At 36.8% G+C, this 26,855-nt stretch overlaps 2 protein-coding genes and 1 non-coding gene across 3 annotated transcripts in view; 1 reads left to right on the top strand and 2 right to left on the bottom strand.

The window, feature by feature from the left end:
- ZNF461 (zinc finger protein 461) overlaps window positions 1-26,855 on the top strand; it is a 133,613-nt gene that overhangs the window by 40,990 nt on the left and 65,768 nt on the right. The gene's annotated exons all lie outside the window — the stretch shown is intronic.
- On the bottom strand, window positions 11,745-11,851 carry LOC114237127 (U6 spliceosomal RNA). Its single transcript, XR_003622895.1, has one exon. It is a non-coding gene; the product is annotated as a U6 spliceosomal RNA (small nuclear RNA).
- The window catches only part of ZNF567 (zinc finger protein 567), a 29,374-nt gene continuing 25,987 nt past the window's right edge, over window positions 23,469-26,855 (bottom strand). Inside the window, exon 6 of the mRNA XM_007165191.2 lies at window positions 23,469-25,834. Coding sequence (XP_007165253.2) covers window positions 24,117-25,834 — 1,718 coding nt within the window. The 3' untranslated portion in view covers window positions 23,469-24,116. The remainder of the gene's footprint in view (window positions 25,835-26,855) is intronic.

The following is a 26,855-nucleotide window of genomic DNA, read 5'->3' on the forward strand; positions in this document are numbered from 1 at the left end:
AAGGAAAACAGTCAAGCAAGACAAAATAATAATAGTTTAGTAATTTAACAAAGTCAAGGGCTACAGATAATATTCTGAGCCATATCCTTTAGAGCTATTTTGTAGATACTGAAACCCCTACCAGGTGGAAGAAGTTAACTATATGCTGCCTACAAGCACACAGACCCCAGGCTGGTTGGATCTAGAAGGTTGATGATGCTGACTCTCGATTACCTCACTACCAACCAATCAGAAGAATGTCCACAAGCTGATCACATAACTCACAACCCCTCTCCCTCACCCTGTCTTTATAAACCTTTCCCTGAAAGCCTTCAGGGAGTTCAGGTCTTTCAGGCACTAGCTACATGGACTTCTTGCTTGGTGCCCTGCAATAAATGCTGCACTTTCCTTCACCACAACCAGGTGTCAGTAGATTGGCTTTACTGTGTGCAGATAACGGGACCCAAGTTTGGTTCAGTAACATTCTGACCGAACATATGGCACAAATGAGAAGTGTCCTTATGGGGAAATTGCTGCATTGAGACCCCAGACTGCTTACCTGAGATATGTAGTCCATGTTGGGGTTATCTTGTCTCCTCCCATCAGCCACTTAATCCTGTCCTTTTTAAAAAATCATATACTTTATTTATTTAAAATTTTAATTTATTGATTGATTGATTTTTGGCTGCATTGGGTCTTTGTTGCTGTGTGCGAGCTTTCTCTAGTTGTGGCGGGCAGGGGCTACTCTTCGTTGCAGTGCGTGAGCTTCTTATTGCTGTGGTTTCTCTTGTTGCAGAGCACAGGCTGTAGGCGCACGGGCTTCAGTAGTTGCAGCACGCGGGCTCAGTAGTTGTGGCTCACAGGCTCTAGAGTGCAGGCTCTGTATTTGTGGCACACAGGCTTAGTTGCTCTGCGGCATGTGGGATCTTCCTGGACCAGGGATCAAACCTGTGTCCCCTGCATTGGCAGGCGGATTCTTAACCACTGCGCCACCAGGGAAGTCCCTAATCCTGTCCTTTAATTGTCCGTCCAAATGCTCAATCATCCCTTAAGCTTGGGGGTGGTATGGAGCATGGAGAGTCCATACACCCTGTGATTGGGCGCACTGATGTGTAGCTTGGGCCACAAATCAGGGGCCATCATCTGAAGCAATATGTTCAGGAAATCCAAACAAGAAGCATATGTGGTCTTGTAGGGCCTGGGTTATGTGGTCTGAGTCAGTGGAATTCACGTAGATGCCTAGGCCAAACCCAGAGAGTGTCAACTGCAGTCAGGATCCACCAAAACTCTGTATAGGTAGAGGCCCAATTTGGTTTCTCTGCCAAGAATATCCTGGCCCACTGGCTGGGAAAATCTATCCCTGGGCAGTGTTCTTAGTCTTGGGCAGGGTCTGGCAGGCAGGACAGTTTTTCCATGTGGTTTTGGCATCTTATGATGACTTGTGGCAGTCCATGAGAATAAGCCCAGCCTAGGAAGGTGTCTGAATTTCTATGGGCTGTTTCTATGGGCTTCTCTAGGATCCAGGAGGAGATCAGTTGCACCAGTTGAGGGTCAGGTGGATCAGTGCAGATGTGGGAATCTTCTCACTGTTGAGGGAGTCCTGAACAAAAGGCTCTGGCACTTTTATGGACCTTGGGAACAGAGAGCAGACAAGGGATCCCCCTTGGATTCCCCTAGGAATGGGAAAGTACTGGGTACTGAGTCAGAGTGGGGAAAAGCATTTTCAAGCTTTCCCCTAACAAGGAAGTATCAGCAGAGATATCTGAAGAAGACCTCTGCTCAAGGTCTCAGATACAGAGACTTGGGAAAGAAGGCACCAAGGGTAGGAATGCAAATATGTGAAGAACATAACTGTCCAGGGGGTCCTGAGCCCTTCACTGCAACTCCCTTCAGAAACTGCAGTGCACTGGCAGCGTACCAAGTCTGGTATGGGGAGGGCAGCTTACCCCTGTAGGCCTGCCACATAAAGCCATTTTAACAGCCTATAGTCAGGCCTGAGAAGTCACTCACAGGTTTTCAACCAAGATCTGCACTCCTCAGGTATTGCTCCTTGTGTTATTGATTCATAGGAGCTTTAATATATTCTGGATACTAGTCATTTGTTCGCTATATGATATGTTGTAATTATTTTTCCTAGTTTATGACTTTTTTTATTTTTATGAAGTCTTTTGATAAAATTTCTTAATTTTGATATAATGGCATTTTCAACTATTTGTTTTATGTTTTATGCTTTTAATGTCTTGTTTATGAAAAATTTCCCTACCACAAGTTATTCATGGCATTTACTTTTTTTTATTGGGGCGGGTGTCACCTTATTTGACCCAATATGTCTGACTGCTGTTTATGGATTTTGGAATTTCAACACCATTTTACACACTGATGTTGCTATTTATTACTTCCTGCATCTCCAAGCTGCCATATGAGATTGTTTTTCTTCTATCTATTAAAAAACACTGTGACTTCCCTGGCCGCCCAGTGGTTAAGACTTTGCCTTCCAATGCAGGGGGTGCGGGTTCAATCCCTGGTTGGGGAGTTAAGATCCCACATGCCTCATGGCCAAAAACCCAAAGCATAAAACAGAAGCAATATTGTAACAAATTCAATAAAGATTTTATAAAATGGACCACATCAAAAAAAAATCTTTTTAAAAAAAAACATCCTTTAGAGTTTCCTTTAGTGTTGGTCCACTGGTGACAAATTCTCTCAATATTTTTATATGAAAATACCATTGTTTCATCTTAATTTCTGAAGGATTTTCACTGGATTTTGAATTCTAGGAAGGCAGTTATTTTTTTTAGCACTTCTGTTACCTTACTTCTGACTTTCATTATGTTGAGGAGCTAGCAGTTATGTTTGTTTCTTTGAAAGCAATATAGCCTTTCTTCTCTCAGTGTTTTTAAGATTTTGTTTTGTTTTTTGGCATATATGCTGATTTTTTCCTGTTTGGGATTTGTAGGGCTTCTTGATTTTTAAAAAAAAATCAGTTTTGGAAAATTAACAGCTACTCTCTTTTCAGATATTACATCTGTCCTATTGTCTCAGTCCTCTTTCTGGGACTTCAAGTGCATATGTAATAGATGGTCTCACCATATCACATTTGTGTCCTTATGTTCTTTTCTTTTAAGTGTTTAAAAAAATTGAAATATAGTTGATTTACAATGTTGTGCCCAATCTCTGCTGTACAGCAAAGCGACTCAGTTATACACATATATGCATTCTTTTTTTAAATATTCTTTTCCATTATGGTTTATCACAGGATATTGAATATAGTTCCCTGCACTATACATTAGGACCTTGTTATTTATCCATTCTAAACGTAATAGTTTGGAGCTACTAACCCCAAACTCCCAGTCCTCCCTCTCTTTCCCTCCCCGCTTGGCAACCACAAGTCTTTTCTCTATGTCTATGAGCCTGTTTCTGTTTCATAGATAATTTCATTTGTGCCATATTTTAGATTCCACATATAAGTGATATCATATGGTATTTGTCTTTCTCTTTCTGACTTATTTCACTTAGTATGATAATCTCTAGTTGCATACATGTTGCTGCAAATGGCATTATTTCATTCTTTTTTATGGCTGAGTAGTATTCTATTGTATATATGTACCACATCTTTATCCATTCATCTGTCAATGGACATTTAGGTTGTTTCCACGTTTTGGTTATTGTGAACGTGCTGCTATGAACATAGGGGTGCATGTATCTTTCTGAATTATAGTTTTGTCCGGGTATATTCCCAGGAGTGGGATTGCTGGATCATATGGTAATTCTATTTTTAGTTTTCTGAGGAACCTTCATACTGTTTTCCATAGTGGCTGTACCAACTTACATTCCCACCAACAGTGTACGAGGGTTCCCTTTTCTCCACATCCTCTCCAACATTTGTTATTTGTAGACTTTTTAATGATGGCCATTCTGACAGGTGTGGGGTGATGTCTCATTGTGGTTTTGATTTGCATTTCTCTAATAATAAGCGATGTTGAGCATCTTTTCATGTGCCTACTGGTCATCTGTATGTCTTCTTTGGAGAAAAGTCTATTAAGGTCTTCTGCTCATTTTTCGATTGGGTTATTTGTTTTTTAAAAGGCATATAGATTAGAAAGAAGTAAAACTATCTTTTTGCAGAGGACATGATTATTTACCCTATCTAACCATCATACCTAATAATAATAATAATAATAATAGTTTGGTCATACACCTAAACATAAAAGCTAAAACAAAAGAGTGATTATTGGAAAACATACAATTTTGTGATTTAGGGAAAGGCAAATGTTTCTTAGGTCACAGAAGACAAAAACCATTAAAAGTTAAAGCTGATAAATTAAGAGTTCATCAAAATTAAAAACTTCTCACCAAAAGACATCTTTACAAAAACAAACAGGCAAGGAACAGAGTAGGAGAAAATATTCATAAAACATATATCTGACAAAGGACTGGTATCCAGGATACATAGAGAACTCTAAAACTCAATAATTTTTGGACATTTTATAAAAATATATAAATAGCCAAAAATCTTATGTAAGAGAACTCAACATCATTAATTATCAGGGACATGCAAATTAAAACCACTAAGATACCACTGCACGCTCACCAGAATGGTTAAAGTGAAAAAGGCTAATAACTCCTAAAGCTGGATTTTGTGGAACAACTGGAACTCTCAGACATTGTTGGTAGGGCTTGAAAATGGAGAAAGATCTGGAAAGTTTCTTATAAAACTAAACATATACCCACCCTATGACTCAACAATTCCACTCCTGGCTATTTACCCAAGAGGATGAAAACTATAATCACAGAAAAGAATGTTATTAGAAGCTTTTAGCCAAAACAACCCAAGTGTACATCTCTGTAAGAATTGATAAACCATACATTATTCATACAATAAAACACTGCTCAGCAATAAAAAGGAATGAATTACTGATAGACCCAACGATATTATATATATATTATATATATTATATATAATATATATACAAAATCTCAAAAACATTCTCATTGAAAGAACACTTACACAAACAAGTATATTTTGTAAGATTTCATTTATATGAAATTCTGAAAGAGGCAAAGTTAACCTGCAGCCCCCTACCCCCAAAAAAGAACAATATTTGCCTCTGGATGGTTGGTTGTGAGTTTTGACACCATGAGGCACAAAGGCACTTCTTCGGGTGATTGTAAAGTTCTATATTTTGATAAGGGTTTGGATTACATATACACATTGGTCAAAACCAAGAAAGTACACTCAAAATTTCTGCATTTTTTTCCTGTATGTACATCAAAACAGAAAGGCAAACAAAGATTGAACTCTTATTAATATGCTTCCTGAAGTATTTAGGAGGTAGTGTACTGATGTCTGCAATTTACTTTGAAGTGCATATAATAATTAGATGGATTACTGTCTGTATAGAGAGATGGATACATGACAAAGCTAGTATAACAAAATGTTAAGGATAGAATCTAGGTGGTGAGTATATAGATGTTCAGTGTAAAACTCCCTCAAGTTGGCTGTATGTTTGAAATTTTTCATAATTAAAATATTGTAAAATAAAGAAAAATTTAAAAGTCAGCTTTGAATGCCACCAAGGCAAGATATAACCTTAGTTAGATTACTGCAATACCAATCAAGTGAGATTTTTCTTGCTCCTTATTTCCCTTGTCCGCTGGTTCAATCCCAGAAGAGCCAGAGACCACGTACAGAGAGGGATAAAGTAAAGTAGTCAAATTACAGACTGGGGTATTAGAGAAGAAATTCCAAGTTGCAGGAGGTGGAAAGTTTTTGCTTTAAATGAAGTTTGAAGTAATGATTTTTCCAGGGAATATTTTAATTAGCAAAAATGATTATACTTATTGAGAGTGACCTCAGTTTTATCATCTTACAGTGACTGAAGAAGCTATCGAATCTGCCAAGACTTCATTTAGGAGCATGAAAAAACACACAGAAGTGTTTAAAGTAGTAGTTAACAAAATATTTTGTTTGCAAGCAATGCGTGGAGTCTTACTCAATTCAATATATTTGTTATTAGTTGACATGGAGTTTCCGGATATACAATGATATCTGGAAATTATGACAGTCTAAATCTCCTTTTCAATTCTTACACCTATAATTATTTCACTTACCTAATTGCCAGCACAATTCTGTAGGCTCAAATGAAAGCAGGTATCAGATATCCAGCTAGTCACAGTCAGGCATGGTTTATGAGTTGCTCAGCACTCTGCCACCATAGAACATATGCAGGAGAACCACATCCCTTCTGTAACCATTACATAAATACTAACACATCTATAAAAACAGACACATTCAGTTACCTACTATCTCATCCACTCAACGAAACCACAATCCTAAGGCACCACATCATTCTCTACCTCATATAAGTAATTCTACACAGAAAAATCACACTCACAAACCACTTCCTGTTAATGTCTCCTCCAGTCACTTACAAGCTCAAACACGACTCACACTTAATCTAAAAATAGATACACCAGAGGAAACACCACACGGCAACACGACTCCACCCACTTCCACAACTGGCTGCAGAGTAGCTCGAGGTGACCAGCATCAGGTCAGGCACAGAGGGCCACCCCAATTCGGGACATACACCTACACGCAAACACACGTCACACCCGCTACGTGCCAGGCCCAGCTCAGGCACTTGGGCTTCCCCAGGGACAAAACACAAAATCCACCACGCCCCACCCCCACCCCCCCCCGCCAGACCTCGTTCCAGGTCACACCCACGGAGGACATTAGCATTCCTACCCAGAACAAAAGTAGGGTGCTCAACACACCTAGGTCTGAAGCTCTCAGTTTCCTCCTGGGCTTTTGCAGCTCTGGGTCAGGCTCTGGCGTCCTTGCTCAATAGGCTGCACCTGGCTGCGTGTGCACGCTCCTGTGGGCTTGACGACCCTGGAGTCTGGGGCATTTCTTCCTCTGTAATTTTTTGGGAATAATTTGTGAAGGATTGGTGTTAGTTGTTCTCTAAAAGTTTGTTAGAATTTACCTGTGAAGCCGTCTGGTTCTGGACTTCTGTTTGTTGGGAGCTTTTTAAAATAACTGATTCAATTTCAGTACAGATAATTGGTCTGTTCATATTTTCTGTTTCTTCTTGGTTCAGTCCTGGGAGAGTGTTCATTTCTAGGAATTTGCCCATTTTTTTCTAGGTTGTCCATTTTATTGCATATTTGTTTGTAGTAATCTCTTACGATCCTTTTTATATTTTTGTGTTGTCAGTTTTAACTTTTTATTTCTGATTTTATTAATTTGGGCTCTCTCTTTTTTCCTTGATGAGTCTGGTTAAAGGTTTATGAATTTTGCTTATCTTTTCAAAGAACCAGCTCTTAGTTTCATTGATCTTTTCTATTCTTTTTTTGTTTTTTAGTGTCTATTTTATTTCTGCTCTGATCTTTATGATTTCTTTCCTTCTACTAACTTTTCATTTTGTTTGTTCTTTTTCTAGTTCCTTTAGGTGTAAGGTTAGGTTGTTTATTTGAGATTTTGATGTCCACAATTTTAATTTCTGGTATTGATAATGTGTGTGTTCTCTCTTTTCTCTTGATCACCTTTGGTATAAGTTTGTCAATTTTATTGATCTTTTCACAGAACCTATTAAATTTTAATTGATTTTCTCTATATCTTTCTTTTTCTCTTTCATTGATTTCCATTCTTTATTATTTTGTTTGCTTTGGGTTTAATTTACACATTTTAATAGTTTCTTAGATCACTGATTTTGATAACTTTTTTCTTTTGTAATACAAGGATTTGGAGCTAGAAATTTCCCTCCTCTCTGTGTAGTTTTTATTCAGCTTCCTTTCACAAATTTCAGTATATTTTCTTTATCACCAGGTTAAAAGTTTTACATTTTCCACATGATGTCTTCTTGACTTATGGATTCTTTAGAAATATGCTGTTTAAATATTAATTATTTTGCAGATTTTCCAAGTATCTTTACTTTTGATTTCTAGCTTAATTCTATTGTGGTCACATCATATATTTCAAGCCTTTCAAATTTATAGGGACTTATTTTATGGCCCCCAAAATGGTCTATTATGATGAATATTTTATATGCAGTTGAAAAGAATATGTATTCTGCTGTTGTTGAATGAAGTGCTCTATAAATGTAAAGTTGATTGATACAAACAGTTGGTCAAGTCTTTATTTTTATTTTGTGTCTACTTGTCCTATCAATGAAAGAGAAGTGTGGAAATCTCCAACTGTAATTATAGATTTCTTTATTTCTTTTTCAGTTGTACCTGGTTTTGCTTCTTGTAGTTTAGAACTACAATTATACATATGTTGGACCCCTTAGTATTATCCCACAGGTCATTATTGCTGTGTTTTGGTTTTTTCCTCCCCCAGATTTTGTTTGTTTTTTTTCCTTCTGAACTTTTTTCTAGATACTTTCTTTTGCTATGTGCATAAGTTCACTAGACTTTTTCTAATGTCTAACCTGCTGTTAATTTCATATAATATCATTTCAGATGTTATAGTTTCACCTCCAGAAAGGCCACTTGCATGTTTTTTTTAAATCTTAAATTTCTCTCCATGTCCATATTTTCCTGTGCATTGGATCTTATTTATAGTAACTGTTTTTAACACCCTTGCTGTTTTTATTGTCTCTGTCATTTCTGCATCTGTTTCTATGAACTGATGTTTTTCTGCTTCTTCAAATGTCTATAATTCTTGATTGGAAGTTGGATATTCATTTGCTGTCAGCACAGAGATTTCTTTATTCTGCTTAGACTCTCCTTCTCTGTTTTGCAGAGTATGGCATTCTAAATACAAAATTATTTTCCTTTTAATTTAAATATTTAGACAGTTTTACTGATATATTTGTCACTGATTAAAGTCTGATGTTAATATGATTCTTATTCTTTTGTAAGTACACAGTTTTTCTCTCTTTGAAACATTCAGAATTTTTATGTTAATCATTCAGGTTCTGAATTTTTTCTAAGAACTTTCTCGGTATTATTTATTTTTTTGTATTTTTATTTAATGCATGTGATTGAATTTAAGAAGCCATGGGTGGTAATTCCACCATTATTTTATTTATCACTTAAAAATCAGTACTAATTAAACTAGGCTATGTAATTTGTTAAACTCTATTTCACAGATGTTAAAATGTGAAGAAATGTGCAACTCAAAACTGGGGATATAGATATTTTCCTGCTAACCACACGATGGTTTAATTTAATCTGAGCATTCTTATCCATCTTTATTTTTCGAAATCTCCATCTTCCTGTGAAGAACATGACCTCCCCTCAATTCTCTCTGTTCTTGTCTCCTGGACATTCTGTTAGATGGCTATTGTCATTCAGGAGGTGTGGTCCATTTGTGAACTTTGGAGGTTAAGTAAGTCCCTACTATTGCCCATAACAGCACATGAGTATATGTAGAGGTGTACATTTTTCTGAGTAAAGGGGCATATTGAATATGATCTTCAAATAGATATGTGACCCATCACTCCAAAAATTTTAAAATTGCTGAATGTCAAGTTTATATACACATTCTACGTCTATATTCCTTTCTGCTGCATTCTGGTGCTCGTTTCTCTATTTTTTTGTGTCCTGATTTACTTTTTCACTATGTACTTATTGCTATTCAAGCCAACTACTGAACTTTTTTTTTTTTTTTTTTTTTATAAATTTATTTATTTATTTATTTTTGCTGTGTTCGGTCTTCGTTTCTGTGCGAGGGCTTTCTCTAATTGCGGCGAGCGGGGGCCACTCTTCATCGCGGTGCGCGGGCCTCTCACTATCGCGGCCTCTCTTGTTGCGGAGCACAGGCTCCAGATGCGCAGGCTCAGTAATTGTGGCTCACGGGCCCAGTTGCTCCGTGGCATGTGGGATCTTCCCAGACCAGGGCTCGAACCCGTGTCCCCTGCATTGGCAGGCAGATTCTCAACCACTGCGCCACCAGGGAAGCCCCAACTACTGAACTTTTAATTCAATGAGTACAAATTAAAATTTTGTATAATCTAAGTGATTCCACCTTCTAGATTTGTTAATTCCTTATATCTATTGAGGATGCTATTTAAACTTATTCTAAAATTCTGGTTTTCTTTTTTCTCTAACCATTTTTTGGAGGCAGTCTTCCAGTCTTCCATTCATTCAGCTTGATTTCTTTGTAGTCAGCTTGAGTGGAAAAATGGATTTGCAGCTGACCTGTTTTTGTGAGATAAGGGGGAGAGGACTTCCCTGGTGGTGCAGCAGTTAAGAATTCGCCTGCCAATGCAGGGGACACAGGTTCAGTCCCTGGTCTGAGAAGATCCCACATGCTGTGGAGTGACTAAGCCCGTGCACCATAACACCTGAGCCTCTGTTCTAGAGCCCATGAGCCACAACTCCTGAAGCCCATGCGCCCTAGAGCCCGCGCATCACAACTACTGAACCCATGCCCCGCAACTACTGAAGCCCACGCCCTCTAGGGCCCATGTGCTGCAACTACTGAGCCTGTGTGCTGCAACTACTAAAGCCCGTGTGCCTACAGCCCGTGCTCTGCAACAAGAGAAGCTACTGCAGTGAGAAGCCCGTGCACTGCAATGTAGAGTAGCCCCCGCTCACCACAACTAGAGAAAGCCCAGGTGCAGCAAAGAAGGCCCAATGTAGCCAAAAAAAAAAAAAATAAAGGAGAAAGAGATAAAGGGGAGATATATTTTCGTGTTGTGGGGTATCAAGTTACCTTACTGGTTAGTACTGTGGATGTGGATGCTTCCCTTTCCTTCTAGGGCATTACCAGGAACTGGCCTATGAATCATGTCCAAGTTCCCTCACCTATTGCTTTCTTCTGAAGGCAAACAGTTGTAGTCATGTAGACATGCTGTGCAGGTTCAGTCTATTTGCTGCTTTTGGCTTAGTACCCTTCCCCCATCAAATAAACACCAGTTGTTTATTATGTCTTCCTTCCTACTTCTTATTCTGACAAATGTTGAGCTTGGAACACCATTGGTGAGTCACTTTCACCTTTTGTAGCAGTGCTGTTTTGTATTTTGGCTTGTGGTTTTCTTAGGTAATAACTATTTTGTTTTTTGTTTGTGTATGTAAAAGTTTCACTCTACCATATATGTAAAAATCTCTTTGTCCTACTGAATTGAAGTTCACTTTAATATACACTACACTTTGTAAAATATCTGCAATGCTTCTGAACTTTCTATTCTGTTCCATTCATATTGCCTGTATAATTATTCACCAGTACTAAAATGTTTTCATTATTCAGTCTTTAACATAACACAAACATCTGGTATGATTATTCTTCCACTGTTTTTCTTTTTCAAACATTTTCATGTTAGTCTTCCTTATTTTTCCAAATGAACTTTATTTTTTATTTTATTTTTGGCTGCATTGGGTCTTCGTCACTGCACACAGGCTTTCTCTAGTTGTGGTGAGTGGGGGCTACTCTTCATTGCGGTGCGCGGGCTTCTCATTGTGGTGTTTTCACTTGTTGCGGAGCATGGGCTCTAGGCACGTGGGCTTCAGTAATTGCAGTACGTGGGCTCAGTAGTTGTGGCATGCGGGCCCTAGAGGGCGTGGGCTTCAGTAGTTGTGGTGCATGGGCTCTAGGGCACATGGGTTTCAGTAGTTGTGGCATGTGGGCTCACTAGTTGTGGCTCACGGGCTCTGAGCGCAGGCTCAGTAGTTGTAGCACATGGGCTTAGTTGCTCCATGGCATGTGGGATCTTCCCAGACCAGGGCTCGAACCCATGTCCTCTGCATTGGCAGGTGGATTCTTAACCACTGTGCCACCAGGGAAGTCCCTCCATATGAACTTTAAATTTTAAAAAAATATGGAATGCTTCACGAATTTGTGTGTCATCCTTGTGCAGGGGCCATGCTAATCTTCTCTGTATCATTCCAATTTTAGTACATGTGCTGCTGAAGCGAGCACTGAACTTTAAATTTAACATGTCTAGTTCTTGAGAGAAAAAAAATGCTGGCTTTTTTATGGGGAATCACATGAAGTTTGTACTGAATTAAGAGAATTATCGATGTCTTTTTATGCTGTTGAATGTTCTCATCCAAGAATAGGATATGTTTCCCAATGTTAAAATGCATTTGTCATTTAGGAGTGTTTACTGTGTCCTTCATAAATTTTGCTAATTTCACCTTAAGTTTTTTTGCTTTAAAAATAGATTCCCTAAAAAAAAAAAAAAAAGAAAATAGATTCCCTAATTCCAATATGAAACTAATTATTATTTTTATATATGAATACTAGTAATTTCAGTATATTAATTTTATATCCCACTACCAAACTGAATTCTCTGGTTGTTTGTGGCAGATTTTTACTTGATTTTCTTGAGTTTCCCAGAAATACAATCATATCTGTAAATTATGTTAGTTTTTTACCCCTTTTTCCCAAATTTTACATATCTAATTTCCTTCTGTGTCAGTGAATAGCAGGGTTGATGGTGAGTACCTTTGTTTTTTTCTGAATTTAGCAGGAATGCCTCCAGTGTTTCCTCCTTAAGTTCCTGGCTTTTAAGCTGCAATATATCTATATATCAATTCCTATTTTACAGAACTTTAAAAAACAAGATTGGGTTTTGAATTTATCACATGCTTTTTGAGCTTCTAAGGAGAGAATTATGTGAATTTCCCCATTAGATCTAATATTACAACCAGTCATATTAACAGATTATCTAGTATTGACCATCCCTTCATTTCAGATAAATCCAACTGGACACACTAATGTCCCCAAAATGTCTATGTCCTAATCCCCAGAACCTGTGAATATGTTAACTTACATGGCAAAAGAGACTCTGCAGGTAAGACTAAATTAAGGACCCTGAGATGGGGAAATTATCCTAGATTATTACCCTGGTGGGCCCAGTGTAATCAAAGGGTTCCTATAAGAGAAAGAGGGAGGCAGGAGAGTCATAGAAGGAGATTTGAAGATGCTATCCTCTGGCTTTGAAGAGATAGGAAGGGGCCATGAGCCAGGAAATGAAAGCAGGCACTAAAAGCTAGAAAAGGCAAGGAAATAGATTCTCCCCTACAGCTTCCAGAAGGAAGACAGCCTTGTCAACACTTTGATTTTAGCACAGTATCCAATTTTGGATATACCTACTATAATATATTACCTATTATAATACCTGAATAATCATTGAGATACTTTGCTGGGAAGTATGCTACTGGTTAGCCTTGACGATGAAGGAATAGATTGGAGGACCTGACAGAAAGCTTCAATGAACAAGAGAGATTAGTAATCACCTTTGGATAGATGTGTAATACTAAAAATGAATCTTAAGTTAAACATCCTATTGCCTTATTGAAATGGGGGACAAAGAAGAGTAGCCACTGGGGGAATGGTCAACTGTGGTGAGATACCTGTATATTTAAGGGTAAAGATGATAGAAGAATGCAGTCACCTTTTCTGTTTGTGCATTTAACTGAGCTTGTTTGGATCAAATTCATTTCCACCCATCAGAAAGGAAAGTGATGAAGGAAAACATATATTTGATCACTGTAGGAAAAGTGTGAGACAAGTATATGGAAGATGTGAGAGATTATAGGCAATGAGTCATATACAGTAACTATTGTGTAATTATGGTAAAGTGTATTTTGATAGGCATCAAAATATCTTTCCCAATGGCTTATCTTTGTATTATTTACCTTTATTCTTATTTTTCTTTCTTAAATTCAGTGGTTCCGTTATTCTAAAGTTAATTATTTAAAAACTACTGTATCCTATCTCTTGTTTCTCAATAGTAAATAAAGTAGAATTAGATCTACCCATCATGAGTTTTAGGGCTATAGAAATACCTGGAAATAAATTAAGAAATGAGAAATTAATGAATATGTAATTGAAAACAGTGAAAGTAGATCAAAACACAAGATATTAGAATAGAGAATAATGAACGTGGAATTTGGTAGGTTCTGATCATACAGCCTCTCTGAAGAAATGACTTTTAATCTGGGGCCTGAAGAATGAGGAGTCAGGCCTATAAAGAGCTGTGTCAGGGGAATTCATGGGGATGAAACAACATAATGCGAAGTTCCAAAAGATGGGAAATAATGTGTCAGATTTAGTGCCTTCAAGGAATTTTTAAGGTAGGTTAAAAGGGCAGTGGTTGAGATGAGTTCTTATAAGAAGGGCCTTGTTATCCATCTTTAACTGGTCATATAATGTTCTAAGTGCAGTGAGAAACCACTGGAAAAAAATCTGTAAGTAGAGAATGTCAGGGAGTTCCCTGGTGGCCTAGTGGTTAGGATTCTGGGCCTTCACTGCCGTGGCCTGTGTTCAATCCCTGGTCAGGGGAACTGAGATCCCGTAAGTCACACAGCGTGGCCAAGAAAACCCAAACAAACAAACAAACAAAAAACAGAGAATGTCAAACATTGATCTGCCTCTGATACATCTGATGGAGTGGTTAAAAGTATAGGTGCCTAAGACCTAACCTTATAGATTCTGATTCACTTGGTCTGGGTTGGCCTCTGAAATTAATACTTGCAACAGGCTCCTGAGGTGATTCTAATTGAACCATACATTTTAGAATCAATGACTTAATCTATTTTCATTGTTACAGATCTCACAACATATGCTTTCATTATTCTCTAAACTCCCTTTGCCTTCTTCAAACTGCATAATAACTTTATCGAAATTCATTGCTAATGTACATTATTTTCAGTTTATCACTTTTCTCTACTGTCCCCCCGTGTCCCCCTCCTGCACCCCAGTACAGGAAAACAACATTTGTTAGTTTTCTTGCTTTATTTTTCCACGTTTGGAGACCAGGTATGATACAAAGACTTTATCTCCAGAAGAAAACATTTTTGAAATAAATTTATCTAAATGTAAGATAAAGAAGTGAAATGCTTGACCTTGAGAGTTCCATTATCCAAAATAGCTGGCAGAACAAAGTCAAGATTAAGAAACAACAAGAACCTCAGAAAGAATATTTTAGCCAAATGAAAATCATCTATGAATATATATCTATTCACAGAAAAGATACATCTCTTACCCTACATCACAGAATTCCTAGTAAACATTTATGAATGTAAAGAATGTGGGAAGACCTTTAATTATGGCTCAGATCTAATCAAACATGAGAGAATTCATACTGCTGAGAAGCCTTATGCATGTAAGGGATGTGCGAAGGCCTTTAGAATTCGTGAACAACCAACTTGACATTTGAGAATTCATAATGGAGTGAAACCCTGTAAAGGTCTCGTATGTGGGAAGGCTTTTAGTTTTTTGGCAGAGACCTTGGAGTACACCAAAATATTCACTCAGGGGAGAAACCCTATGAATGTAAGGAATGTGGGAAGGCATTTAGAATATGTCAACAACTCTAAAATTTCATAGTGGCATGAAACCCTATACATGTAAAGAATGTGGGAAAGCTTTTGCTTTGGCAAAAGCCTTAAAGTACACCAGAATATTCATTCTGGGGAGAAACCCTATGACTGTCAGGCCTGTGGGAAGACTTTCAGTTCTTCCAGGTACTTTAGAGTACACCAGAAAATTCATACTGATGAAAAACCCTATGACTGTAAGGAATGTGAAAAATCCTTTAGATTACGTGCACAACTTGGTCAACATAAAAAAATTCATACAGATGAGAAATCTTATGAATGTAAGGAATGTGGGAAAACCTTTAGACTTCATTCACACCTTAAAGGTCATCAGGGTATTCATACTAATGAGAAACCTATGAATGTCAAGAATGTAGGAAGGCCTTTAGGCAGAGGACACACCTTACTCAACATTAAAGAATTCATATTGGTGAGAAACCCTATGAATGCAGGGAATGTGGGAAGGCCTATAGATGGAGTTCAACACTTAATCAACATCAAAAATGCACACTAAGGAGAAACTGTGTGAATTTAAGATTTATGGAAGGGCCTTTGAACTTCATTTAATCCTTACAGATCATTAGATAATTCATAATGGTGAGAAACCAAACCTATGAATGTGCACGATGATGTGGGAAGGCCTTTAGATAGAATGAACATCAGTGAATGTACATTAAGTAGAAACCCTGAATGTGAGGAATGTGGGAATGCTTTTAGATTTTGTTCACACCTTATTGGACACCAGAGAACTAATAATGGCAAAAGACTCTAAAAATGTAAGAAATGTATGAAGACCCAATATTCATGTCTCTATGAACATCTGAGAAGTCATAACCTTATAGTGTTAATTCAAAGGTCTTTTTTCTTTGACTCAACTCTTTATAGAATATTAATACTAGGGGAAACGTTTAGGAAACCTTTTTTTTTTTTTTTTTTGGCCATTCTTACAACTTATTTGGCATAAAAGATTTCTTGTCAGGTATCTTAATCTAATGAATATATAAAATACTTCCAAACCTGAGGCAGGAGACAGATGGGCCTCAGGCTGAGCAGCTGGAGTCCGTCCCCTGTGGAGTAGATACTCCAAGATAGAGATAATGGCAGAAGTGAAGAGGAGCTGAGTCCTGCCCAAATAAAAGATAAAGAGACCACATATTTCCATTCTGAGGTCAAGAAGACCATCCTGACTACATGTGCACATTTGGCCTCTGTGGAGGCCAAAAGGGGGGGGGGGGCGCCACCCCATAGTAGGTGATGTCAACCTATCCATAGACCTCTGGGCTGGGATCCATCTTGGCTAAGAGTTGCACGTGCATCTCAGGGGAGGACCCTGAATTATACCAAATATGGACTCAGAACCTGGCAAAGCAAGATGATTGGCCAGAGGAAACCTGAAAGAGATGCCCCACCTAAGTGATTTAAACTACCATGAAGGCGCAGCTCTCTCTCTGAGGCCACCTGTGTGTCTATGCACACGTAATTCCCCCCCCCCCCCGAATAAACACTTTGTTTCACTACTTTCCGTCTCTTTGTTGAAATTCATTTCTACAAAGCAGACAAGCCAGGGCCTTGTCACTGGCCACTGGTCCTCATGGTCTATTGGCTAGGATTCAGTGCTCTCACTGCCACGGCCTGACTTCAATCTCTGGCTGGGGAACTGAGATCATGCTTCAAGCCGCTGCAGGCTGAGGCCCCCTGAGATCAAAACCACTCAATTCCTGTTGGATGCCAGCAAATTTATACTAGAGGAGAATCTCTTAATCTGTTAGTTGTGGAACTGAAAGAAAGCCTTTAGTCACAGCACATACCTAGCCTATCATCATCTTCAAGATATTCAGCAATATACCAATATATTAGTTCTGTGCCTTAGCTGTGAAATGGTGAAGACAATACCTATCTGTGTTTTTGTGAGGATTAATACCTGTAAACCCTTATAAGACTATTTGACAAATAAATATGAACTACTGTTGTTCTGATGATAATTAATAGCATTATCATTAGCGAATTCTTAGAGAAAGATACTATGCTGGTAATGAACTTAGAAGAGCCTCCAATCACCCCCATTCTCCTATTCAACTTCAGATGACTGATTTTGAATAAAGTCCAGTAAAATACAGAGAACATGTGAGACAATTTCATTCCTGATAAGCTGCATCAGGAAACTAATGCTGGAATAAATACTCTGGAACTAGTGGCTGTAAATATATATTGAGAATACAGCTAGTTGCTTAAGTAGAAGCAGTTTTCTGTTAATAAATTCCCAATAACAGATATCCTATAATCTACACTCTCCTCTCACAAAGTTTATTAGGAATTATCAAAAGGATAACAAAGAGAAAACGGTCCATTAGTAAACCTTCCAAGTTGCCATTATGAAAACTTTCAAACAAACAGGAAAGTTAGAAAAGTACAATGGACATGTATTTACCACCCTGCCCCCCCCACCTAGTTTAATAGCTAAAAGTTTGTCATATTTGGTTTATCTTCCTATAAAGTAATTTTCAACATAACCATACTATAACCACATCTTCTAAAATATATATGACACATGTTCAGGTTTTCCCAGCTGTCCCAAGATTGACTTTACAGTTGTTTGCTTTCTTTTTTTATCTAGAGTCAACTCTAGGTTCAGAAATCGCATTTAGTTGATATGTCTCTTTTAGTCTAGTTTAGTTCTTCACTTTTTTTTTTCCATGACTTTTTCTTCTTAGAGTCCATGCAGTTGTCTTGTAGGATGTTCCATATTTTCGATTGTTGTTCTTATTTCCTAATGTTGTCATTTAATTAATTCTTCCATTTACATTGGAAATTAAGTGTAGAGAGAAGATTAAGTTTGGATCAAACAATTTTGCAAGAATATTTCATAAATGATGTAAAGTATTTTGTATTGTATATCAAGGTACATATTGATAACATGAGGCTAAATTTGATCATATGGTTAAGGTGGTTAACTATCAACTCTCTCCATTTTAAAGGTCCTTTTTTATTCTTACAATTAGAAAGTAATCTGTGGAGTGATTCTAACCTCCTCTTGGAAATTTATATTTTATTTGTTTGATTCAAAGAGAAAACCAGTATTAAAACAGGATACCACTCAGATATGAGGGATAATGAGTTGCTACATAACAAAACCTGTATGAGGTGACCAAAGTCATCTTAGAAGAACACTAATACCCTTTAACAAATGCGGGAAATCAAGACATAGGGCCAGAACTTTCTTTTGCATCATCATTCAACAATTAACATCATTGCCCCACGTGACTACACTATTATAACCCTAGTTCTGAACAGTGTCTGTCACACAGTGGGCACTTGATAAAACTGATGATGTAATCAAACCTAAGAAACTAGAAAAAGAACAAATTAACCTAACTACAGAAGGAGAAAACAGTTTGTATAGTTAAAATTGGAAAACAGTGGAAGAAGCAATAAAACCTCCCTAATTTATTTTTGTGGAAAAAACACCAATCTAAACTACTTATAAATTTGATCAATGTAAAGATGAGAAATACGACAGCATTAATAAGGTAGCACACATATATTTATGGAGAGTTTAAAAATATCAGTAATATTATATATAGAAAGTATTTTCTTTAAAATTGACTCAAGATGAAGTAGAAATCTGTATAGTCCAATACACATAGCAGGAAAATGAAAATTTGGTCCAAAACCTCTCTTAAAAACAATACTTATATATCAGGTAAAAACTAAGGATAATCTCTAAAAGAATTTTACAAGCTCATCCTAGAAGTCTAAACACTGGATGAAGATAGTTTCTAAAAGATCTAGATGAGCTTAACTTATGAATATTAATGCAAATATTCTAAGGAAAATATTATCAAAATGAAACCAAACATGGAGGAAATCATGACTTGAGAGGCAGAACTTTGTTTTGCCTATCAGTCACCATTCAGAAATTGACATAATCGTGCCACATGATTGCACTCTATTTCCAGCTCTTTAAGCAAGATGCATCCAAACTCAAGAAGTTAAAAGGAAAAAAAAAAAAAAAAAGAACCAGTACCAGTTAAGATAGAGTTAGCGTGTTCCACCCTGCCTCTCCCACTGAACGCAACTAAAATCATAGACAGAATGGATGAGGCAGCTGAGAAAACTGAAAAGTAAATGCTAGCAGACAGACTGGGAAGGAAACCAGAAGTTGGAAGTTTGACTGATCTGCTGGTGTGCTGGTCTGGACTGAAACAACCTGAATCCCAAAACTGTGAGCCGAACATGGATGGAAAGAGCTCCATAAGAAACTCTCTCTAGTTGGAAGAGTGGGAGAAGGGGTTTTTATGGAGCAGAGAAGGTGGAAGAAATCCATGTTGTTTTTCTTTTCTTTCTGGTCTCACTGCAGGCAAACACTAGTCCTGAAAGCTGCAGTCCTGGATTGGGTAGGTGGTGGTAGCAGCAGCTGCCAGCAAATACTTAAACCCTGAGGAAAGGGAATCCTATCTTACTAGTGGAAATTTGTTCTGAAGAAGGTGGAGGAAATCCCATTGCTTTTTTCCTCTTTATTCTCTCACTCGTTGGCACTGGAGGAAGACCTAGTTGTGGGAAGGCCACAGCAGAATGGGAAGGCTAAATAAAGCCCTGTTGCTCTAACTAGATCCAGGAAGGGGGCCTCTGGGAACTAAAGAGTTATAGTGAGATAGAGGAGAGGAGCAATTCAAGTGAGGGATCTCTTAAAGTATTATATGAACTCGAGGGTGCATATGTGTAGATCTGACACTAGGCAGCATACCAAAGGCCTTGAGAACTGAACCAGAAGGTGGACCATCAACCAGGTCTCAGAGTGGGTACTGGGTGAAGCACATACAAGATAAAAGCACACTGAATTCCAATTTTCAAATGCTTTGAAAACTGAATTGACATTGGAACCCCAGGGCACAGAAAGTAGTTTGGAACTTGCATATTGAATCTGAATAAACTGCCTGCTAAGACAAACAAACCAAAATTATGTTCCCCATAGGATTTAAACTAGACTCAGAGAATCAAATTATTCAAAATGTCTAGGAAACAATAAAAATGTACTCCACATACAAAGAAACAGGACAATTTTAAAACTCACAATGGAAAAGAAAAAGACACCAATACTGTCATGATCCACATTAGAATTAGAACCATGTTCCAAGAAGTAAAGGTGAACTCTTGAGTGAATATCTAAGCAGAGAAACAGAAGCTATAAAAAAAGAACCAAAAGGAAATTAAACATTTTAATTTAAAATTTTTATTATATAATTTTCAGATGTATAAAAGGAAATTTTAGAACTGAAAAATAGTGAAAATTAGAACTTACTTGATGGGCTCAGCAACAAAATGGAGAAAATAGAGGAAAGACTTAGTGAACTTGAACTTAGATCAATAAAAATTATCCAATAGAAAGAGAGAGAGAAAAAATTCAGAACAAAACTTATTAGAGCCCCTAGGACCTGAGGGACAATACCACAAGGTTTAACATTTGTGTCCCTGGAATTGTGAAAAGAAAAAAGAAAGTGCCATGATGAAAAAAATATTTAAATAATCAATGGTTGAAAACCTACCGAGTTTGGCAAAAGACCTTAAAATGACAGATTCAAGAAATACAGCATACCACAAAAAGGATAAACTAAAAGAGACCTTTGCTGCGACACATCATAACCAAACTGCTGAAAATCAAAGAAAAAAAATCTCAAAAGCTTCTAGAGAATATTGATGCATTACATATCGGAGAACAATCCCTTAATTCTCATCAGAAAGTATGAAGGCCAAAGGGTAGTGGAACAACATTTTTTAAGTGCTTTAAGGAAAGACATGTCAACCCCAAACTTTATCCAGTGAAAATTATCAGGAATGAAGGGTAAATAAAAGCTATTCTTAGGTAAAGGAAAACAAAGAGGATTTGTTACCTGCAGGCTTGCTCTAAAAGAAATGCTACATGAAGCTCTTTAGATGGAAGGGAAATGATACCAAAGAAAAACCTGAAACTTCAGAAATAAGTAAAGAGCAACAGAAATGGCAAATTGCTGAGTAAATAATAAAACTATTGGGTTTTTTAATAATTTAAATATTTACTGTGATAAAAAGCAAGGAGTATAACACTTTCTGATGAGGTTTGTGATGGATGTAGATATAGTAAATATGATAATCATAATATAAAGAGGGGAGGCTAAAGGGACAAATATGGTGGTAAGGTTTCCATATTCAACATGCAGTGCTAAAATGTTAACTCAAAGTATATTGTGAATTATATATATTATGTGTATTATAATCCCCAGAGGAACCACTAAAGAAAATAAACAAAGAAATAGTAAAAAGCTAAATAGATAAATTAAAATGGAATAATAAAATATATTCAAATGAAAAAGAAAGGAAGAAAGGGAAACAGAGAAATTAAAAATAGAGGGGAGACACAGGAAAAAATGTTAGAGCTAAAGCCCAACAATATCAGTATATATACATTAAATGTAAATGGTTTAAAACCAGTATTAAGACATTGTCAAATTGGAATTTTTAAAAAACCCCAACTATATGTTGTCCATCATAAAGTGGCCTTAATATACATATATAATACACATATATATTGTGGGTTTGGTTCCAGACCACCACAGTAAAGCAAATATCACAATAAAGTGAGTCACATGCATTTTGTGGTTTCCCAGTATGTCATGTTTATACTATAAATGTTTATACTATACTGTAGTCTATAGTAAGTGTGCAATAGCATTATGTCTAAAAAAGCAATGTACATACCTTAATTTTAAAATACTTTATTGCTAAAAAATGCTAACCATCATCGGAGCCTTCAGTGAGTGAAAAATCTTTTCGCTGGTGGAGGGTTTTGCTCCCAACTCACTACATACTCAGGAAAAAGAGGTAGGCTTGCATCCTTGGTTGTGAGTGTAGTTCTTTTGTTAGTCATCATCGTTAGCATATATTTTTACTCATCTACAAACACAGATTTATTCAAATGAAATAATTTCTAGGTTCTCATAACTCTGAATATAGATCCTGTAATCTTATTGTTGTAGCTATTTTATTCTAATATGTTCATCCTGCCTACACTCTAAGAAAAAAAATCTCTAAACATAAATAATAACTATTAGTTAAGGCTACATTTCACAAAGTTCTGTCCAGTCAGACAAGGCATTTTATCTTTTATCTTATGTCCCTTTCAAGTCTAAATTTTTATCATGTCTGATTTGCTTCATCAGCCACCGTTCTTTTTCTGCTCTGAAATCATCTGCAAGACCAGGAATGACAAGCATGTTTCCATTTACAATCCACTGGCAGTTGGTGCCCCTTTCTATAGGCCAGAGGGCCTGTTGTACATTTTAAATGTCAGATACATGAACTATCAATTATTTTCCTACTACTTAGATACAGTTTACAGTTCTACTGAATTGGGGGGAAAAACAGCTTATTTAAATTTCTACTGAATTTTATTACACACAATAACTTCATGTATGTAATAAATATTGGTTATGAATAATCCCCCTCAAGAAGGGCCTTTAGTAACACTGTTCAAATTGCTGTTGAGCTTACTATTTTCACAGAAAAGATGCTATAGATGGTATTATCTTAGATTTCCAATTCTCACACGTCAACATCTCCAGTGATTTTTCATTTGGGATTTTCGAGACCCACATTTCCTCTGAGATAAATCAAGGTATAAAAGGCTTACTTTATATAGACTTATATTATACATAGGCTTACTTATATATATTTTTCATAATTCTATTAGAGTGAATAGACTCCTATACTCCCAAATTTTATTCATCTATGTTCCTTCTTAACCTTTCTTTAGTATAAAGACTTTGATGGTGAATAAGACATAAGCTATTGCTAAAAGTACCCCTATAATCATGACAACTGTAGGATGCCCTCCAATATGAATTCTCTGATTTTGTGTAAGGTTTAAGCCACAGCTAAGATCTTTCTACATTTATTACACTCATATATTCATGACTAACAGCCTTCTCACAATTATAACATTATAAGGATTTTTTTTAGTAGGAATTCTTCAGTTGAATGACCTTTCTCCACTTGAATTACAGAGCGGTTACTCTCCAAATGGAATCATCTCACGTTGAGAAAGGTCTGAGAGATGTTTGGCAGTATCTAACATAACTGAAAAAACTTTACATATACCCTGGGACTGAGTAATCCCAGTCTTCATATAAAATCAACAGAAATACACACACACACATATACAAGAATATTTATAGCAGTATTTTTATTACAACACAAAATTATAAAAAATACAAATATCCATCAAGAAGATAAATAGCAGTATATTCTTAAGATGGAAGAGTATACAGAATGAAAATAAATACACTACTGCCACATGCAATAATGTATGAATCTTTAAAATGTTGAGTGAAACAAGACATAAAAGAATTTGTAATGTATAATAAAATATATATAAAGTTTAAAGACATGCAAAAACGATTTCATGTTAAAAGCCAGGGAAGTGGTAATCTTTGGGGAAGTAACAACTACCTTTTATTCTGCAGAGTGCAATGAGAAATATACTTCAAAATTTCTTCCTCTTATGGAGACTGATGCTGAAAACCACTTTGTATCTTGCTTCTGCATGTATTATGTAAGAATTTAAAAAAATAAACTGAGTCAGCAGGAGAACTTGAAAACGTAAAAAATTAGCTTCATTGCTGATAAGAGTTCAATATCAATGATCATATCCATTTCATATGCTAGTAAACAGTAGATAAATAGTTATGTGGTATAGTACATTAAATTAATAATTATTATTACATTTGTGATTAAAATTACTTTATTCACATGTTAAGCATGCTTTTTAAAAAAACTAAAGTTTTACAATAACTTAGAAAGGCTTCACAAAGAAATCACATCATTTATTACTGCATTACCATGTTTTCTCCCTTGTGAGTTCTTTGATGGACAATAAGGTTTCTCTTATAACTGAAAGACTTACCACACTCATTACAAATATAAGGCTTCTCCCCTGTGTGAGTTCTCTGATGTACAATGAGATTTGTCTTCTGGCGAAAGCACTTCCCACATTCATTACACTTGTATGGTTTCTCTCCTGTATGAGTTCTTTGATGATGAATGAGATATGATTTCCTGCTAAAGGCTTTCCCACACTGAGGACATTCATAGGATTTCTGCCCTGTATGTATTTTCTGATGTACAGTGAGGGTTGCTTTCTGGCGAAAAGACTTCCCACACTCATTACAAATATAGGGTTTCTCTCCTGTATGAATTCTCTGATGTAGATTGAGATTTGTCTTCTGACTGAAGGATTTCCCACATTCATTACATTCATATGGTTTCTCTCCTGTGTGAGTTCTGTGATGATCAATGAGGTATGACTTCATTCTAAAAGCCTTCCCACAGTGAGGACATTCATAGGATTTTTCCCCTGTATGTGTTCTCTGATGTGCCACAAGGGTTGTCTTCTGGCGGAAGGATTTTCCACACTCATTACAAATATAAGGTTTCTCTTCATTATGAGTCTTCTCATGAAGAGCGAGGGTTGTCTTCTGGGAGAAGGATTTCCCACATTCATTACAAATATAGGGCTTTTCCCCTGTATGAGTTCTCTGATGTACAGTAAGATTTGCCTTCTGGTGAAAGGACTTCCCACATTCTTTACAAATATAGGGTTTCTCTCCTGTATGAATCCTCTGATGTAGGGAGAGTGTTGTCTTCTGGCGGAAAGACTTCCCACAGTCATTACACTCATATGGTTTCTCTCCTGTGTGAGTTCTCTGATGACGAATGAGGTGTGACTTCAATCTGAAGGCATTCCTACATTGTGGACATTCATATGATTTCTCCCCTGTATGAGTTCTCTGATGATCAGTGAGGGCTGTCTTTAGGCGGAAGGACTTACCACATTCATTACAAACAAAGGGTTTCTCTCCAGTGTGAGTTCTCTGATGATCAATGAGATATGATTTCCTTCTAAATGAATTTCCACATTGATGACATTGGTAGGGTTTCTCCTCTGTGTGAATTCCCTGATGCAGAATCAATACTGATTTCCTGCAGAAGGACTTCCCACATTCAGTGCATATATGCTTTTTTTCAATATTGGTTGTTCTTCTCCTTTTATTATATTCAGATGGTTTTTCCCTTCTGTAAGTTCTATTATGTGTAATTAGGCCTCCTTTTTTAAGGAAGGATTTCTCACAGTCATTATATCCAAATGACTGTGCTGGAGTTTCTATCTCATGATATTGCATAATCATTTCATTATGACTGACAGTCCTACCATGTTGATTATGGGATTTGACTCCAGAGTGAGCTGTCTCTGGCTTAGTACTGAGGAGTGACTTCCCATATACATTATGCTCACTAAGTCTCTTTCTTGTAGGACTTAGATTACTGATGATTAATTCTGAAACATTTTTAAAAATCTTTCCATGAGTGTCATATTCAGGAGGTAGGTTTTTTGAATTAATAGGGTTTTTGCTTAAAGTAAATGTCTTTTCATATGCACTACTGTTCTTAATCAGTTTTTTGTGGTTGATTAATACAACTGATCTAGAAAACTTATCTTGTTGTTCCTTGAATTTCACTAAAAAGTCTTCAGCTTTCCACTTTTCTTCTAGGAAAGAATATAATTAATAACAATTTGTGAATCTTCACATACTTGCTATGGAAAGGAATTGTAATAGGGTCTAGTACATGAGGCCAAAAAAGACCAACGACAAATTATTCCTTGCCTGGGAAAAGACATGGAACCTAAATTAAAAACTCTGCCTCAGTGTGGAAAAAGATGAAAAATAAGTAATGAACGCTAGTAACATTTGCATTTTGCACCAGAACTTCATACAGAAAGTGAAACAAACACATGAAGCAGTAAGGAGAAGAGACAAAAGAATAGTGGAAGAGGAATTCATGCTTGGATAGGTGGATTCAGAGGCAATGAAGTGAACCTTTCAAGAGCATTAAGATTTAAGTAGGATGAACAAGAAAAATTATCAGAAAAGTTTGTTCAGGGAAAATTTTAGAGGAAGGCATTTGGAGGACACAGATCAGAGCCTATACTTTTATTTCTTTATTTCTTTATGCTGCACCATGTGGCATGTGGGATCTTAGTTCCCTGACCAGGGATTGAACCTGCGCCCCCTGCAGTGGAAGTGTGGATTCCTAACCACTGGATCACCTGGGAATCCCCCTGAGCCTATACTTTTAAATATTCATCCCTAGACTGTGAGGTAAAATACTTCGAAGTTGTTCCACCACCCTCTTTCCACACACCCACCAATAAATCTTTCCAAGCATCAACTATTTTCCTAGTGTTTATAATCCTCTATATAGCTGGGGATCATTTTTTCTTGTGAGGGAAATAGTAGGAAAACACTCCCAACAGGAACTTTAAAACAGACTAGGGGTATGTTCACCAGTGTTGTTATTATTTTCTTTCAGAATTGTTCAATAACAAAACTCTCATGACCATTAAGTATAACTATTCTTCTTTTCAAGTGCTAACTTAGAGGTTTAAAGAAAGATTCAAGTCTTTCCCCAATACAGTAAAATTCTTAACTCCAGTTTTCCATATGGGGGACCAGAAAGATTGTTCACTCTGGTCCTAAATCACTCATTAATCTTAACCTTTATTTCTC

This window comes from Balaenoptera acutorostrata, chromosome 19, assembly GCF_949987535.1.
Source record: "Balaenoptera acutorostrata chromosome 19, mBalAcu1.1, whole genome shotgun sequence".
In the NCBI taxonomy this organism is placed as follows: Eukaryota; Metazoa; Chordata; class Mammalia; order Artiodactyla; family Balaenopteridae; genus Balaenoptera; species Balaenoptera acutorostrata.